At 41.5% G+C, this 16,329-nt stretch overlaps 1 protein-coding gene across 1 annotated transcript; it reads right to left on the minus strand.

Annotated features, from left to right (window-relative positions):
• Window positions 1–9,617: 9,617 nt before the first annotated feature.
• On the minus strand, window positions 9,618–15,727 carry LOC121278989 (interleukin-17C-like). Its single transcript, XM_041189681.1, has 3 exons — window positions 15,595–15,727; window positions 12,242–12,486; window positions 9,618–10,031 (listed from the first exon to the last, which is right to left on the minus strand). Exons 1-3 carry the CDS (start codon window positions 15,610–15,612, stop codon window positions 9,797–9,799), a joined length of 498 nt encoding a protein of 165 aa, XP_041045615.1. The 5' UTR covers window positions 15,613–15,727; the 3' UTR covers window positions 9,618–9,796.
• Window positions 15,728–16,329: the final 602 nt, after the last annotated feature.

Below are 16,329 nucleotides of genomic sequence, written 5' to 3' on the forward strand. Positions count from 1 at the left end.
GGCTGCCGCAAGCGCGGCCCCGGGCGCTGCCTGGGAGGAGTGGGCGGCCATTTTGGTGCGGGAGACCGGAGGAGATGGGCGACCTGAGGCGGGCAGCAAGTCTGGGCTGGGTTTACATTTAAAGTTCAGGTGATTTTGTAAATATCGAGTTTTTAAACTCTGTGAAGGGAAGTGATCGTAAAACGGAGCCGGGCAGCCGGTAACTCGCTTCTGCTGAGAGCGGGATGACCTTTGGCCCCTTGTTTTACGGGATCGTCCCGTATCCAGGGCATGCGGAGTACCCGCCTCATTCCCTTTGTGCCGCCGCCAACAGCTCCACTCCCCTTCATCCCTGTTTTCAGTGGGTGACCCTTTACTCTGATAAGGGAACCAGGACTATTCACAGTATTCTAGGTGTGGTCTAACAGTTTTAGCGAGACTTCCCTATTTTTATACTCCATTCCCTTTAAAGTGAAGGCCGACATTCCATTTGCCGTCCCTATTACCTGCTGAACTTGTATGTTAGCTTTTTGGGGATTCATGCACAAAGACTCTCAAACCCCCTCTGTGCTGCAGCTTTCTGCAGTCTTTCTCCATTTAAATAATATTCAGCTCCTCTATTCTTCCTGCCAAGGTACATAACCTCACGTTTTCCCACATTATATTCCATCAGTCACTTTTTTGCCCACTCATTTAACCTGTCTATATCCCTCTTTTGACTCTTTGAGTCATCCTCACTATGTGTCTTCCCACCTATTTTTGTATCAGATGCAAATTCAGCAATAGTACATTCATTTCCCGCTTCTAAGTCATTAATGTATATTGTAAATAATTGTGGCCCCAGCCACACTGCACTAGTTACAGGTTGCCATCTTGAAAATGTCCCCCTTATGCCCAACTCTCTGTCTTCTACTCGTTACCCAATCCTCTATCCATGCTAATATACTATCCCCAAAAGCATGGGCTCTTATCTTATTAAGTAGCCTTATGTGTGGTACTTTATCGAATGGCTTTTGGAAATCCAATTTTATTACATCTACTGGTTCCTCTTTATCTATCCTCCTAGTTACCACCTCAAAGAATTCTCATAAATTTGTCAGGCATGATTTCCCCTTCATGAAGCCATGCTGACTCTGCTTGATTAGATTATTATGTAATTCTAAATGTTCTACTATTACATCCTTTATAATAGACACTCAGATTTTCCCAGTGACAGCTAACACACCTATAGTTACTTGTTTTTTGACTCCTTCCCTTTTTTATAAGGGGGTTACATTGGCAGTTTTCCAATCCTCTGGGACTTTTCCAGAATCTAAGGGTTCTTGGAAGATTACTGCCAGCGCATCCATTATCTGTGTAGCTACTTCCTTTATTATCCTAGGGTGCAACCCATCGGGTCCAGGGGACTTACAGGCCTTTGGCCTCATTAGCTTCCCTAGTACTTTTCCTCTAGTCATAGTTATTGTATTTATTTCCTCCCTCTCTTTTGCCCTTTGATTATTTAGTATTGGAATGCTATAGTGTCTTCTACCGTGAAGACTGAAGCAAAGTATTTATTCAACTCCTCTGCCATTTCCTGGTTCCCCATTATTATTTCCTCAGCCTCTTTCTGTAACAGGCCTATGTTTACTTTGGTTGGTCTCTTCCTTTTTATATATTTAAAGAAGCTTTTTTTACATTACTTGCTAGTTTACCCTCAAAGTTTATTTTCTCCCTCTTCATTTTTTTATTGGTCATCTTTTGTTGGTTTTTAAAACTTTCCCAACCCTCTGGCTTACCACTAATCTTTGCCACATTGTATGTTTTTTCTTTTAATTTGACACTACCCTTAATTTCCATGGTTAACCATGATTGGTTTATCCCCTTCCTTGAATCCTTCTTCCTCACTGGGATATATCTTTGTTGTGAACTATTTTCTTAAATGCCTGTCATTGTTCATCAACCTTTTTTCTGTTAAAATCCTATCCCAGTCCACCCCATCCAACTCTGCCCTCACTCCTTTGTAATTACCCTTATTTAAGTTTACCACAGTTGTTTCCGACCCAATTTTCTCACTCTTAAACTGAATGCTAAATTCTATCATATTATGGTCACTGTTTCCTAGGGTAGCTTTTACTCTGAGATCATTTATTAAAACTGCCTCATTACACATTACCAGATCTAAAATAACACATATGGATTCTACATCTTCCGATCTGAGATTCTTTCTTGCTATCGTACTTATTCCATCTTGTACTAATAAAAATACCCCACCACCTTTTCCTTTCTGCCTGACTTTGGAAAAGTCACATACCCCTGAATATTTAGTTCCCAGCTTTGATCTCCTTGTAACCATGTCTCCTTAATGGCTATAAGATTATACACATTAACCTCTATTTGTGCTGTTAATTCATTTATTTTGTTCTGAATACTATATGCATTTAAGTAAAGAGCCATTAATTTTGCCACACCACTCCCCCACTTTCATCACCCCCACCCACACCCCCCTGCAGTACTCCCTGCCCTTGCAGCAACCCCACCCCACACCTGCAATGCTCTCCGCACTGCAGCACTAACCCACCCCCTGCAACACTGCCCATTTCCGCCCCAACCCCCAGCATTCCTCAATCCATACAGCACCACCTGTAGCAACCCCTTCCCTCCCCAATGGGGATATAAGTGTTTTGAAGGCACATCATTTATTTTCTATGGTTTGGTGCCACCCCCCACCCCCCCAACTCCCCAGAAAATATTGCTTCTAGACACTTGAGGGATGGGATTTGATTTTATAATGTCTTCAGGATAAATTTCAGGGAACTTTATTTTTGTGGATTGATCAACTTCCTCGTGAGATTGAATAAATTTAGGTAGAAGTCAACTCTTTTATCTTCACTAGAAGAAGTGAACTTGATGGATTAATATTAGTTCCATATTGTCTTTTGTTCTCCTGGTTGTTAATCTGGCCTGTGGTGGCCAAATTGACAACCTAAGAGGGCATTGGTGACTTTCGCATGTTGGCCCACAGTTATGCTTGGCAAGATTGCAGTGATTTTCAGTTGCCTTCTGCAGGTTCTGGCTGACCAGGAAACTCTCCTGCCCTTACCACCTGCCATAGTCATATTGGAAGGATTTTCAGGTTGATAATCAGCCTGTTTGGCCACGTTATGAGCACACCTTCTGTGACCATCAAGTCCTGGAGTGGGACTTCAACCCAGAGCTTCTGGCTCAGATTCTGGGATGCTACCCACTGCGCCACAACACATGGCAATCCTGGCAATACATGACAAAGTAGAATTGTGGTTCTGAGATTATTTCCAGGAGCTGAACCAGAATCGACACTTATTACAGTATTTTTATTTTAAAATATCTATCTAGATCTCCTGTTAGGGTTCAGATAGCAATTACGACTTTGGAACTGACGGTGTGGGTTTCTTGTTTCTTTCAGATGTATCTTAAGTGGTACGTAATGGATGACTGCCATAAGTGCTGAGTAATTCATTTGATAGAAACATAGTTTTATTCAACAATGTGTTAAGTGAATTTAGATCTTCAAATTGTTTCATCATCGCTGAAATTAGGTTTATGCTCATCGAGTGGGGCATGTATCATCTATTGTGGCACTGAGTCAGCCACATATCAGGAACGTTCACGGTTTATGATCAGTCAGTTGATTTCAGCTAGGACACTAATAATTGGCTTAATAAAGAATCAGCCAGCCAATTTTCAGAGAAAGGCTGCTGCGGGCATGTGCCAAAGCGTGACTGGTACTGGTGGAACTGTATTCCAGCATGATTTAGCACCTTCAAGGGCTCTGCTGGCCTGCACGCAACTTCAGGACTGCCAATGGAGCTACATTTCTATGAGTCGGCACTATCGCGGGAGGGAGAAAATTGAAGGGGATAAATTCACAAGTGGATCCAGCCCAACACTCTTTCTGATGATATTAAGTCTTAAAGTAAGACCACACAAGCTAATTTACACCCCAGGGAAGGCCAGAGTGTTGAGAGTGTGGGCGGGGTGCCTTGCTTCCAAAGCAACACACTCTTCTGGTGAAGGGCCATTGATCTGAACATTAACTTTGTTCCTCTGTCCATAGAGGCTACTTGACCTGCAGAGTGCTTCCTTAAATTTCTGTTTTTATTATACAATATTGCTGTTCCCTGACTATTAACACTGTTATCTAGCACTGACACATCTGAATTTTCAGTGCAAGGTTCAAAGTCTCCATCTTGCACTCACCCACACATCACTGGCCACAGGGATTTCACTCCAAAGCAGTCTGCATTGCAGCAGCCTATATAAAGCCACTCCTTTATAGAGCATTCCTTAACAGCAGTGTTGAAATAGGCAATTAAATATTTAAAAAACCTAAAAGCAAAATACTGCGGATCCTGGAGAACTGAAATAAGAACAAAAAGTGCTGGAAAAATTCAGCAGGTCTGGCAGCTAAAGTTTTCCAAAGAACATTGGACTCGAAACGTTAACTCTGTTTCTCTCTCCACAGATGCTGCCAGACCTGCTGAGTTTTTCCAGCACTTTGTTTTTATATTTTAAAAGATCTACCTATTTATATCCCTGGCACACATGTGTCAGCTGTGACTCGGTGGGTAGCACTCTCTCCTCTAAGTCAGAAGGTGTGATTTCAAGTCCCACTGCAGAGAATTGAGCACAATAATCTGGTGAGTGCTGCACTGCCTGAAGTGCTGTATTTCAGATGAAACATGAAGTCGACACCCTGTCTACCCTTTTGGGTGGATGTAAAAGATCTTGCAGCACTATTCACAAAAGCGCAAGAGTGTACTCCCTGGTATCCGATATTTATCCCTTAACCAGCCCCTAGAAACATCTGGTCATTATCACATTGCTGTTTGTGGGAGCTTGCTGTGATCAAATTGGTTGCCCTGTTTCCTACATTATGACAGTGACTACACTTCAGAAGTACTTCATTGGCTGCAAAGTGCTTTGGGATGTCCTGAGGTTGTGAAAGATGCTATATAAATGCAAATTTCTTTTCTATTTGTGTTTTATTTCACACTGATCATTTTAATATTTTGTAGGTAATTAATGTGGTGAGAGAAGCAGGCTTTTTATAGGCCATATTTCAGTAGTCGTTGTTTGACTCAGTTATTTGAAGACACTGGTCAGATTTTTCACACAAGCTGTGGAAGACTCTTCATGTGATGTTCCTGGTAATGGATGGCAATGTGCTGTGGGCAGCAAACACCAAGAACTGGCAGCCCAGTTTGTATTTCTTTTTGCATTATCGTCTATAGGTTTAGAATTATTACATAGAATTCTTTAACATTATTCTTTAACATTATTGTGAAAATTCACAAAAAAGCATCTAATTTATGGTGCTTCCTTGCAAGCACATGTTTTGATTCAGATAAACCCAACATCTGGGATGTCCAAGGACATTCATTAGTGCAATGATATTTTATCACTGATTCTTTTCACACAACATTCTTTACAGAAAACCTATTAACTCCTGTAAACAAATAAGCAGAACAAGTTATCTGGAAGGTGATTCTTTCATTGATATTTTATTCTTCCGCTGAAAACATGGGTGATAATTTGCAGATGAGAAACTGCTAACGGCAGGATACATTTTAGTATAGAGATAAGATGCTCTATAACACCCCTTTCTCTAACACACTTTGTTGGTGTATGATTGGTGTAAAACTGGCAATTTAGGATTGGTCACCCGTCATATATCTCTCCCAATTGAAGTCCGTGAAGATGGGAAAGATGTATAACTGACGGCTGAAACAACGGCCTGAATTTTTACCGCGTAGGGTGGGCTTGGCAGGAGTGGTTGCGGAGCCAACCACGGCCTGCAATTGGCTCCGCACCGCCATTTTACACAGGCAGGCCAATTAAGGCCCACCCAGTGTAGTACGTGAGCAGTAGCGCTGAGCACTACCTGTGCGGGCGGGGAGGAGGAGGGAGAATCAGGTCCAGGGCTCTTTCGCACATGCATGCAACAAAGCGCTTCAATCTCCCTGAGGCAAAGAGCTGCCTCAGGGAGATTGAAGTGCTTTTGAAAATAATAAATTAATGTAATGAAAATTTAATGAAACATGCCCCCTCATTGGACTGTGTCATATCATGGGGCATGTTTTTATTTTTCAGAAAAACTTTTCATTTAATTCGTAAAAGCTTTAGGAAATCTCATCCCACTCATGGCTGAGGTTTCCTAAAAAATGTAAAGGCCGCTTGGCCTTTTTGCCTGCCCGTCAACCGTAAATTTGGACGGGCAGCATAAGCTTGAGATTAATTACGTCGTTAATGGCCTTAATAAGCCTTTCAGTTATCGGCGGGTGCACAGCCGACTCCAGCGTGTACCCGCTGAAGAAACATCGCGAGACAGCGCGATGATGTTGGGACGCATGCCCGAGGTCATTGTGCATCATTTTCCGCGCCGGTGTGTTGGGCCCGCCCCCGCTTGCCTACTGTAAAATCCTGGCCAATATCACCCATTTTAAACTTTTGACCAAAATTAAAATTACTCCCAGCGCCTGTGTTTTCCAGAAACGGATTCCAGATCTCAAAGTTCCAATGACCCCACAAGCAACATCTTTTACATCAAAAAAAAATCCCACTTTATTCTGAATACTTGGGAATTTTCTTAAAGAGCCGTATTTCATAGAATGTTATAGCACAGAAGGAGACCATTTGGCTCACTGTGCCTGTGCCCGGCTCTTTCAAAGAGAAAACCGATTAGGCAAATTTCTGACCAGTATTTCTAAACAATACACGTTGGTGCCACATTTCATATATCAGAAATGCATTGCTTAAAAAGAAACACTTTCAGCCATTTTATGCCGCATGCATTAACTATCACACACATATCAGTAAATCAGTACTAACTAATTTTCTTTTGGAGTTCGTGGGCAATTTAAGTGCCCGGTTCCTTTAAATTATTTTGTGCTTCTGTGCACGCACGGTAACTTAAAGGATTGGATGGTGTGCAACCTGGAAAGGAACTTTCGAGTTGGCCAGGCAGCTTAGAGGGAATATCGGCAATGATTGCGAGCACACAATCACAGGGAAAGCCCAAAGGCAGCCAGTTAAGTGCCTGATGGGTACTTGATTCTGTCGGGCCTCCCCCATGGAACTGACTGGTGTTCCTCGCCGGTTCTCCGACCGGTAGGCAGGACACCCGTCGGCCCAACAAAATCCCAGCTATAGTGTTCTTAACATAGTAAAGTGTTACTGTGCACTTCACAGGAACAATTGTCAAACAAAGGTTTGGCACACAAACAGTGCATTGCACTGACACAAATTCCCTTTGCAGTCATAATTTTTTTGGTCTCCAAAGGATGCAAAACAGAAATAATGTTGCAACGCTCAACTCTTTTTGATAAAATATCTTGTATATCTTGGACAGGAAATGCCAATAAAGACGCAACAGTGCTGGCCAGGAAAGTACTATTTAGATTAAATTTCTTTACCCAGAGCGTGGTGGGAATGTAGAACATTTGTTGCCACAAGGTTTGATTCAGTTGAATAACGTAGATATATTTAAGAGGTAGCGGATAAGCGCATGAGGGAGAAAGGAATAGAAGGTTATTCTGATAGGCTGAATTGAGGCTCATGTGAAGCAAAAAAATTGGCATAGATCAGCTGACTGAATAACCTGTTTCTACGCTGCAAATTCTATCTATCTAATGTTTCACAAAAATGTCCAAACTACAATGTTTTTTCATTAATTCATAGAATGTGAGCATCACTGGCAAGACCAGCATATATTGCCCATCCCTAATTGCGATTGATCTGAGTGGCTAGCTAGGCCATTTCAGAGGGCTGTTAAAAATTAACTACATTGCTGTACGTCCAGAATCACATGTAGGCCAGGCTGGGTAAGGATGGGTGATTTCTTTCCCTAAAGGACATTAGTAAACCAGATGGGATTTTACAACAATTTGGTAATTTCATGGTCACCATTACTGAGACTACCTTTACTCCAGATTTAGTTTTTAACTGAATTTAAAATTCCCCAGCTGCCATGGTAGGATTTGAGTCTCAAGATGTTTAGTCCTGGCCCCTGGGTTACTAGTCAAGTAACGTCACCACTCGTTAGAATGGGAATTGGGAAAGATAAGAAAGTTGAGATGTAGCTTGATGGTGCTGTTAATCTCGGGTGAGTCAAGATATTTGAGGTTTGAAATAAAAACAAAAAATGCTGGAAAAGCTCAGCACTCCTGGCAGCAAATGCAGAGAGAAACAGAGTTAATATTTCAAGTCTGGTATGACTTCATCAAAATACTTGAGATTTGGTTTTATTGTGCCTCCAGGTGAATGCCACTGTGATGGTGCAGGTCACAATTAGTCTTTCCCCACAACTTAATGTTTATCTGGCTGTTCTGCGTTTAATGCAAGTGCGAACACCACCAAAGTATGGAACTGCTTAAAAACAAACTGATCCAAGGTGTGCCTAGGCAGGAACATTGCCAAGGAAAAAGTCCCTAATGGTGCGTATAAAATTGTATGTTATCAAGGTGATTGGCAAAAGAACCAGAGGGATGGATGTGAGTGAAAAAAAACACACTACAAGTTGTTTCACTGCCTGAAAGGGTGATGGAAGCAGACTCAAAAGTAATACCCAGAGGGGAATTGGATAAGTACTTAAAAGGAAAAATATTCAGGGTTAAGTGGAAAGAGCAGGAGAAGTGGAACAAATTGGATAGCTCTTTCAAAGAGCCAGGACAGGCACAAAGGGCTGAATGGTCTCTTGTGCTGTATTATTCTATGAAAAATAACTTGGGGGTTTCATTTCTCTTTGTATTATTCCTGTTTTGTTCCTTTCCAGGCTGGGATTTTCTTTCTCTCCCAGAATACCTATCAGCTGAAGCAGCCTCTTTCCTTCCTCTGTCTGTCTCCCTTATTCTGTCCTCGCTTTACTTTCTGTCTTTCAAGCGCAACAGTCGGGGATGTCTTTTGGAACTGAGACTACCACATGGGGAAATGGCTGTAAAGTCTGTTCAAATTCTCTCAGGAAAAATGCACAACCAAGTCTGGTAAGATAGCTGTAAAGATTAAGACACAATTTTCTAGGTTTCCTAGTTTCTAGCTACTTCTTAAATTTTGATATGTTGAAACATTGCCTCCTTTTACTCTGCTTTGCTTTACTCAATCCAATCTGGACAGCGTGACTGTGTCTTGCATCTTCCTATCCTGGATCCTTTGCATTCTACTTTACCAGTGAAAGACTAACAACTGACTAACTGATTTACCAATACATAGATCACAACAATAGCTTGTATTTAAATAGCATCTGTAATGTAACAAGATGTGCCAAGGATGTTTCACAGGAGTGTTATAAAACAAAGTTTGACACGGAACCACATAAAAAGATATTAAGGACTGGTGACCAAAAAGCTTGGTCAAAGAGGTGGGTTTTAAGGAGCATCATAAAGGAGGAAAGAGTGGCAGAGAGGTTTGGGGAGGGATCTTAGGGCCTAGGCAACTGAAGGCACAACTGTCAATGGTGGAGTACTTAAATTTGAGGTCCCAGAAGAGGGCAGAATTAGAGGAGTGCAGATATCTCAGTGGTGGGGTGGTAGTAGAGCTAGAGGAGATTATACTAATGGGAAAGGGGCTGAAAATCACTGCTAGTACTTTCCTTTTGTGCTAAAACAAGAATATGAAAAGTACACTTTCAACAAAAATACAGATCTTTATAAAATGACAGTTACTGTAGAGGGGCTTTGTATGTCCTTCCCCTAAGGACAGCTGAATTCACAACGGTAGAAAATTGCAATACAGTTCAGAGTATCTTGGTGCAATACAATTAGTCTGCCAAATACAGATACAATTACAGTAAGACAATGGTTAATTAACCCATCTTTGGAGAGATGCACGTACAAGCAACAGCGATATCAATCCACTTAGTTTCATACCGAAACTTATGTTTTCCACAGGATGTGCGATAATACACCTGCATGGTTGTTGTCACAGGTACTGAAGTGTAGTCCAGCGTATGCTTCATCTTACTAAAGCTGATGCAGCCGTGACACAGACAAACAGCTTCTGGGATTGATTCAGGGATCCGTTTAGGGTCTTCATTAATCCTAGACCATTGGAAGATAGAATTTGTTAAAGTTGTAAATATTTAGTTTGAATTCACGAGCTATACGCATTCTGTTACCTTCTCCACAGACTGGGCAAGGCAGCTCAGGAAAGAGTGGGTGCAGCACAGATTCACCAGAATGAAAAGTAGGGTTTAAAGGGTTAAGTTCTGGGGACAGGTTGCATAGACTATTTGTATTGCCTTGGGTTAGGAGGAGTGATTTACTCGAGGTGTTTAAAATGGTAAATTGATTCAATACAGGAAACCATTTCTGCTGGTGGGGAGCCCAGAACATTAAAATTAGAGCCAGCCCATTCAGGGATGATGTTAGGAAGCATTTAATCATACAAAGGGTAGTGGAACTCTGGAACTCTCCTCCCCAAAAAGTAGTTGAGTCTGGGAGGTAATTAAAAATTTCAGAACTGTGATAAAAAGATTTTTGTTGGGCAAGGATATTAAAGCAGGGTAGATGGAGTTAAGATACAGATCAGCCATGATCTAATTGAATGACAGCACGGTCTTGTAGGGTTGAGTAGCCTCCTCTTGTTCCTATGCTTTTATGAATTAAAGCATACTGACTATTAATTTGAATGCACTGGAAACCCTTAAAGCTGCAAACTGACAACACTGAGTTCCATGCCTGGATTTCTGATATATGTTTCCAGCCTATGAGGCTTCATGGCTGGAATGCTAATACATAATTATGTTAACATAGAAAAATGTGCCAAGATAGGTTATGGAGATGCCATTGGAAAAATAAATGACACAAAGCCGAAGCTTGGTCAAAGATGTGGATTTAAGCTTGGAAATTCCTTCCCTAAAACTCTCTGCTTCTCTGTCTTTTTTTCTGTCTTTAAGAAGCAGTTTAAAACCTTCCGCTTTGACCAAACTTTTGGTCACTGTCCTAATATCCCTTTATTGTAGAATTGTACATGACAAGAGGCCATTTGGTCCATCATGGCTCAAATTGTTGTTTAAGGAGAGGGTGGTGCAAAGGCAGGCAAGTTTAAAGAGGGAATTCCAGAGAGTGGAGGTACAATTGCCAATGGTGGGACAAAGTTGGTTGGCTGGGGGTGGGGGGGATGCCGGTTGGGCACTTGCACAAGCCTGGAAATTTCGAGGAGCAATGTAGGGCTGGCTTAGAATGGGATTAGGGAGAGGAGAGATCATGAAGGGACTTAAATATGAGGAACAGAATTTAAAATTTTGAGTGATTGGACTGGAAGCTAATGCATGTCAGCAAGGACAAAGGTGATGGGTGAGAAGAATTTGCAGTGGGATAGAATGCAGGCTGTAGAATTTCAAACAAGGTAAAGTTTATAGAGGTGGAGCATAGGAGGGTGGCCAGGAAATATTTGCAAATGGAGGTGACAGCAAGTGGGTAGAAGCGGGGATGGGTGATATTACGGAGGTGGAAGTAGGTGGTTTGTGTGATAGAGAGCATATGCAGTTGGATACAGCTTAAGAGTTCAATGGTGAGGCAAGGGGAACAGAATGGTAAGGATGTGGAGTCTTTGGTAAGGCCTGTCATTGATGCCTTTGATCTTAGTGTTTAACTGGAGGAAATTACAGCTCATCCAAGATTGGATGGCTGACAACACAGAGACAGGCAGCGGCGGATCAAGTGAACAGGTGGAGAGTAGAGCTGGGTATCATCAGCCTACTTATGGAAGCTAACTACCTGCCAGCTTAACTCACCCCATAGGTGGTTTCACATTAGAACCTGAAGGCAGTGCACAAATGACAATGAGGACTCGAAATGTCACCTGTGCTCTCCTCCGCCGATGCTGCCAGACCTGCTGCGTTTTTCCAGGTATTTCTGTTTCTGTTTTTGTTTTGGATTTCCAGCATCCGCAGTTTTTTGCTTTTATCACAAATAACAATGTTTTTGTGAATTCAATTTCGCAACATGATAAAAGCAAAATACTGCAGATGCTGGAAATCTGAAACAAAAATAGTTGGATAAACTCAGCAGGTCTGACAGCATCTGTGGAGAGGAATACAGTTAACGTTTCGAGTCCGTATGACTCTTCATCAGAACGCAACATGACGTGCAGATATTAATTTATGACCTCTGGTCTGGTCTAACATGCTGCTGTACAGGCATTAGCTGCTTATGTTAGGATCTGGAAACAATGGACTTGTTATCTTTTCAAGGTATAGCAATACCACATGGAAAAACTGCAATACTAAATACCAGCATTTTCTTACCTGTAGCCCCAAGGTGAGAATGATCTATCCTCAATGTGTGAACTTGCCAGCAGTTCAGGAGACCATGCTGGGCAGCTGTGATTTTTCTTTTGGTCATGTCTTCCCAGTGCTTTCAAAATACTCGAGGGATATGTAATGCTGATCCTTTTCTTTAGCAAATTGAGTGGAATTTCATCTCTACAATCTGAAGGTAATCCCATACATTTATTTGCATTAACAACTGCAAGGAAAGCAGTTAATACCATCTGGAAAAGAGAGATCAACTCAATGCACAATAAAGTTGTAAAATATATTTACACAACTCTTCAAAAAGTACTTCATTGTTTGTGATAAAAACAGAAAATGCTGGAAAAACTCAGCAGGTCTGGCAGCATCTGTGGAGAGAGAAACAAGAGTTTGTGTTTCGAGTCCATTTGACTCCTTTTTGTGAAGTGCTTTGGAATGTCTTGAGGTCATGAAAGGCACCATAAAAATGTATTTTTCCCATTCTTGCATTAGAACATGAAATAGGAGTAGGCCATTCAACCCTTCAAGCCTGCTTCATTCAATAATATCATAGTTGATCTTTTATTTCAACTTCACCTTCCTGCACTACATGTACACTCTCTCAAACCAGCAGCCTTGGGACTAGGCTATGCCAGATTTTGGATTTTGCTAGATTTTGGGTCAGATGCTTTGGGCAAAGGGCAGTTTGGGCCAATCCAGGTCAAAGATTGCTTGGAACACAGGAATAGACTGGCACAGAAGCACAAAGGGGATAACAAATCTGGCACCATGCAGCACCTATCTGAATTGTCCAGATAAGTTAATTGTAGTTGAGTAAAATATAAAAAAAAGGTGCATGGCACAGTCTAAAAATGTCCGGTTTTCGAACAACTCTGATTTCTGGACCGCCGATTTTGAGAGTGTGCATCTGTATCCCCATATGCCTTAATTCCCTTAGTGTCCAAAAATCAATAGATCTCTGTCTTAAACATACTCAATAACTAAGCATGCACAGCTTTCTAAGGTAGAGAATTCCATTAACACTTTAAGTGAAGACATTTCTCTGCCCTAAATGGTTGACCCCTTATTATGAGAGTGTGACTTCTGGTTCTAGGTTCCCCAAACGGGATACGTCCTCCCAGCATCTACCCTGTCAAGCCCCTTACAAAATCTATGGGCAGAATTTTACGTCCCACGGGTGGGCATGCACCCAACCTGATTGGGCATAAAATTGCGCGAGAAGACATCGGACAAGTGTCCCGACGTCTTCCTGCACTCACACGATATCTCGCTCAGGCGCAAAAGTCGGAAGTGCGCCCACTGACAATTAAGAGGGCAATTAAGCCCATTAATGGCGCAATTGACTCAGATTTTTCATTGCCCGCGGACAGGTGAATCGGCCTGGCGGCTTTAATATTTTTCATCAAACCTCATCCGAGGGCAGAATGAAATTTCTGTGATGTGGACAGAATTGTTTTTATCAGCCATATTTTCAGGTGATTGGTTATGATGCATGGACACTTCTTTTCAGCTTTTAAAACCCTTATTTTAGCTTTTTCAGGTCTGCAGCTCTCTGAGGCAGCTGTCTGCCTTCAGGGAGCTTTCTTGCAGCGCTCACCCATGCCCGCGCAAACGTCATCACCTGCCCTCTTCCTATCCCCACCCCGGCAGCGCTGAGCTTTTCAGTGTGCGTTTCACACTGGCTGGCTGGTAGTTGGCCAACCAGCAAGAAGTCACAGTCGGGGGCCCATTCCCAGACCGCTCCTGGGCCCACCGATTGGGCGCGCCCACCAAAGGTCAAATCCAGGCCTATATGATTTAATAAGATCACCTCTCATTCTTTTAAGCTTTAGGGAATAAAAGCCTAGTCTACTCAATTTCTCCTCATAGCACAGCCCCCTCATCCCAGGAATCAGTCTAGTGAACCTTCATTGTACCACCTCTATAGTAAGTATATCCTTCCTTGGGTAAGGAGACTAAAACTGTGCACAGTTCTTGAGGTGTGGTCTCACTGAGGCTTTTATGATTGCAGTAAGGCAGCTTTACACTTGTACTCCAATCCCTTTGCAATAAAACCTAACATAACCATTTGCTTTCCTAATTGTTTGCTGGATCAGCATATTAACTTTTCATGACTCACATACAAGGAGACCTAGATCCCACTGAATAACAACATTTTGCAGTCTCTCACCATTCAAAAAATTTTCTGTTTTTCCTACAAAAGTGAGTAACTTCACGCTTCTGCACAAGATATTCCATCTACCATGTTCTTGCCCATTCACTTAATCTGACTATATCCCTTTGCAGCCTCTGTGACCTCCTCGCAGTTTATTTTCACACCTAACTTTGTATCTTCAGCAAACATGCATATATTATACTCCGTCCCCTCAGCTAAGTCATTGACATACCCTTGAGGATAGTAAATAGCTGAGGCCCTAGCAGTGATCTTTGTGGTTCCTCACTAGTTATGGCCTAGCAATCTGAAAATGACCTGTTTATTTCTACTCGCTGTTTTCTGTCCATTATCTAATCCTTAATCCATGCTAAAATATTACCCCTAATCCCACCAGCCCTTTTTTGGGTGTAATAACCTCTTGCGTGGCCCCTTATCGAATGCATTTTGAAAATCTAAATACAATACATATCTTGGTTCCTCCTTATCTATCCTGCTAGTTACAGACTCCAAAAAACTCTGAACAGATTCATCAAGCGCAATTTCCCTTTCATAAATCTGCATTGATTCTGCTCAGCCATTTTATGATTTTCTAAATGTCATGTTATCACATCCCTAATAATAGATTATAGCATTCCCTTAATACTGATGTCAAGCTAACTGGCCTATAGTTCCTTGTTTTCTCTTGCCCTCCTTTCTTGAATAAGACAGTTTTGTTTACTACCTTCCAATCAATGAAATCCATTCTAGATTCTAGGGAATTCTGGAAGATCAAAACCAATGCATCCACTATCTCTGCAGCTACCTCTTCTAAAAACCTAGGATGTAGGTCATCAATTCCAGAGAATTAGGCAGTTTTTAGTCCCATTAATTTCTTCAGTATTACTTCTCCGTTAATACTAATTTCTTCCAGTTCCTCATTCTCTTAACCCTTGGTTCTCCACTATTTCCAGAATGGGTTTTTTTTGTATCTTCTATCAAGAACAGAGATGCAAAGTACTGTACTTGTTAAATGTCTCTGCTATTTCCTTATTCATATTATCTTTTCTCTTGTTTCTGCCTCTAATGTGCTCAGGTTGACTTTTGTTATTCTTTTCCTTTTTTCAAACCTATAGAAACTTTAACTCTCTTCCTTTCATCAATTTGTCTCCTCAGATCAACTTACAATAGCTAAAGGTAAAAGAAATATACACACCAATGCTTGTGAGCACATTTTCCTATTCGTTCCAGACACCGCTATCTTCTTAGTCAGTTTTCTTTCAATCCCCTGCTTTTGTTTTCTGCTCGTTTGCTCTTATATTTATTTTGCCAATCCTGAAGGAGGAGTTATAAAGCAAATAGAGCACATTTCTTCCTTTATACAACTGACAGAGTTTCTTAGGCAAATTTTTTAATCAGAACCTGCAAAAACATGTCTGAAAGATAAGCAAGCATTCTTGTCCATTCAAGCACTAAATCTAGTCAGAACGGCACTGCAGTCTACTAATATATCCAGCTCAAATCAGAAACCCACAACTGCAAGGACATAGCAGGGAAATAACCCAACCACATGGGTTTATTAAGGCAACAATTCAACCTCATGGATATAACAGTGTAAGACTCTAATCCCAGAAACAACAGGGAAACATTCCAATCCCACAGTCATAGTAGTAAGACACCACAATCAAAGATAAAATGGGGAGTCACCCCAATCCCAGATATATCAGGAAGACAATCCGATCCCTATAGGAACAAGTGCAGGCCATTCAGCTCTGCGAACCTATTCTGTCATTCAACAAGATCATGGCTGACCTGCATCTTAACTCCATCCATCTATCCTGGCTCTATTCCTTTTATACACTTGTGTGGCAAAAATCTGTTGATCTTATATTTGAAATTATTAAGTCAGCTGGCATCTATTGCTTCTAATTGAAGAAGTATTTCCTAACTT

The sequence above is a fragment of the Carcharodon carcharias genome, chromosome 6, assembly GCF_017639515.1.
Source record: "Carcharodon carcharias isolate sCarCar2 chromosome 6, sCarCar2.pri, whole genome shotgun sequence".
Lineage (NCBI taxonomy): Eukaryota > Metazoa > Chordata > Chondrichthyes > Lamniformes > Lamnidae > Carcharodon > Carcharodon carcharias.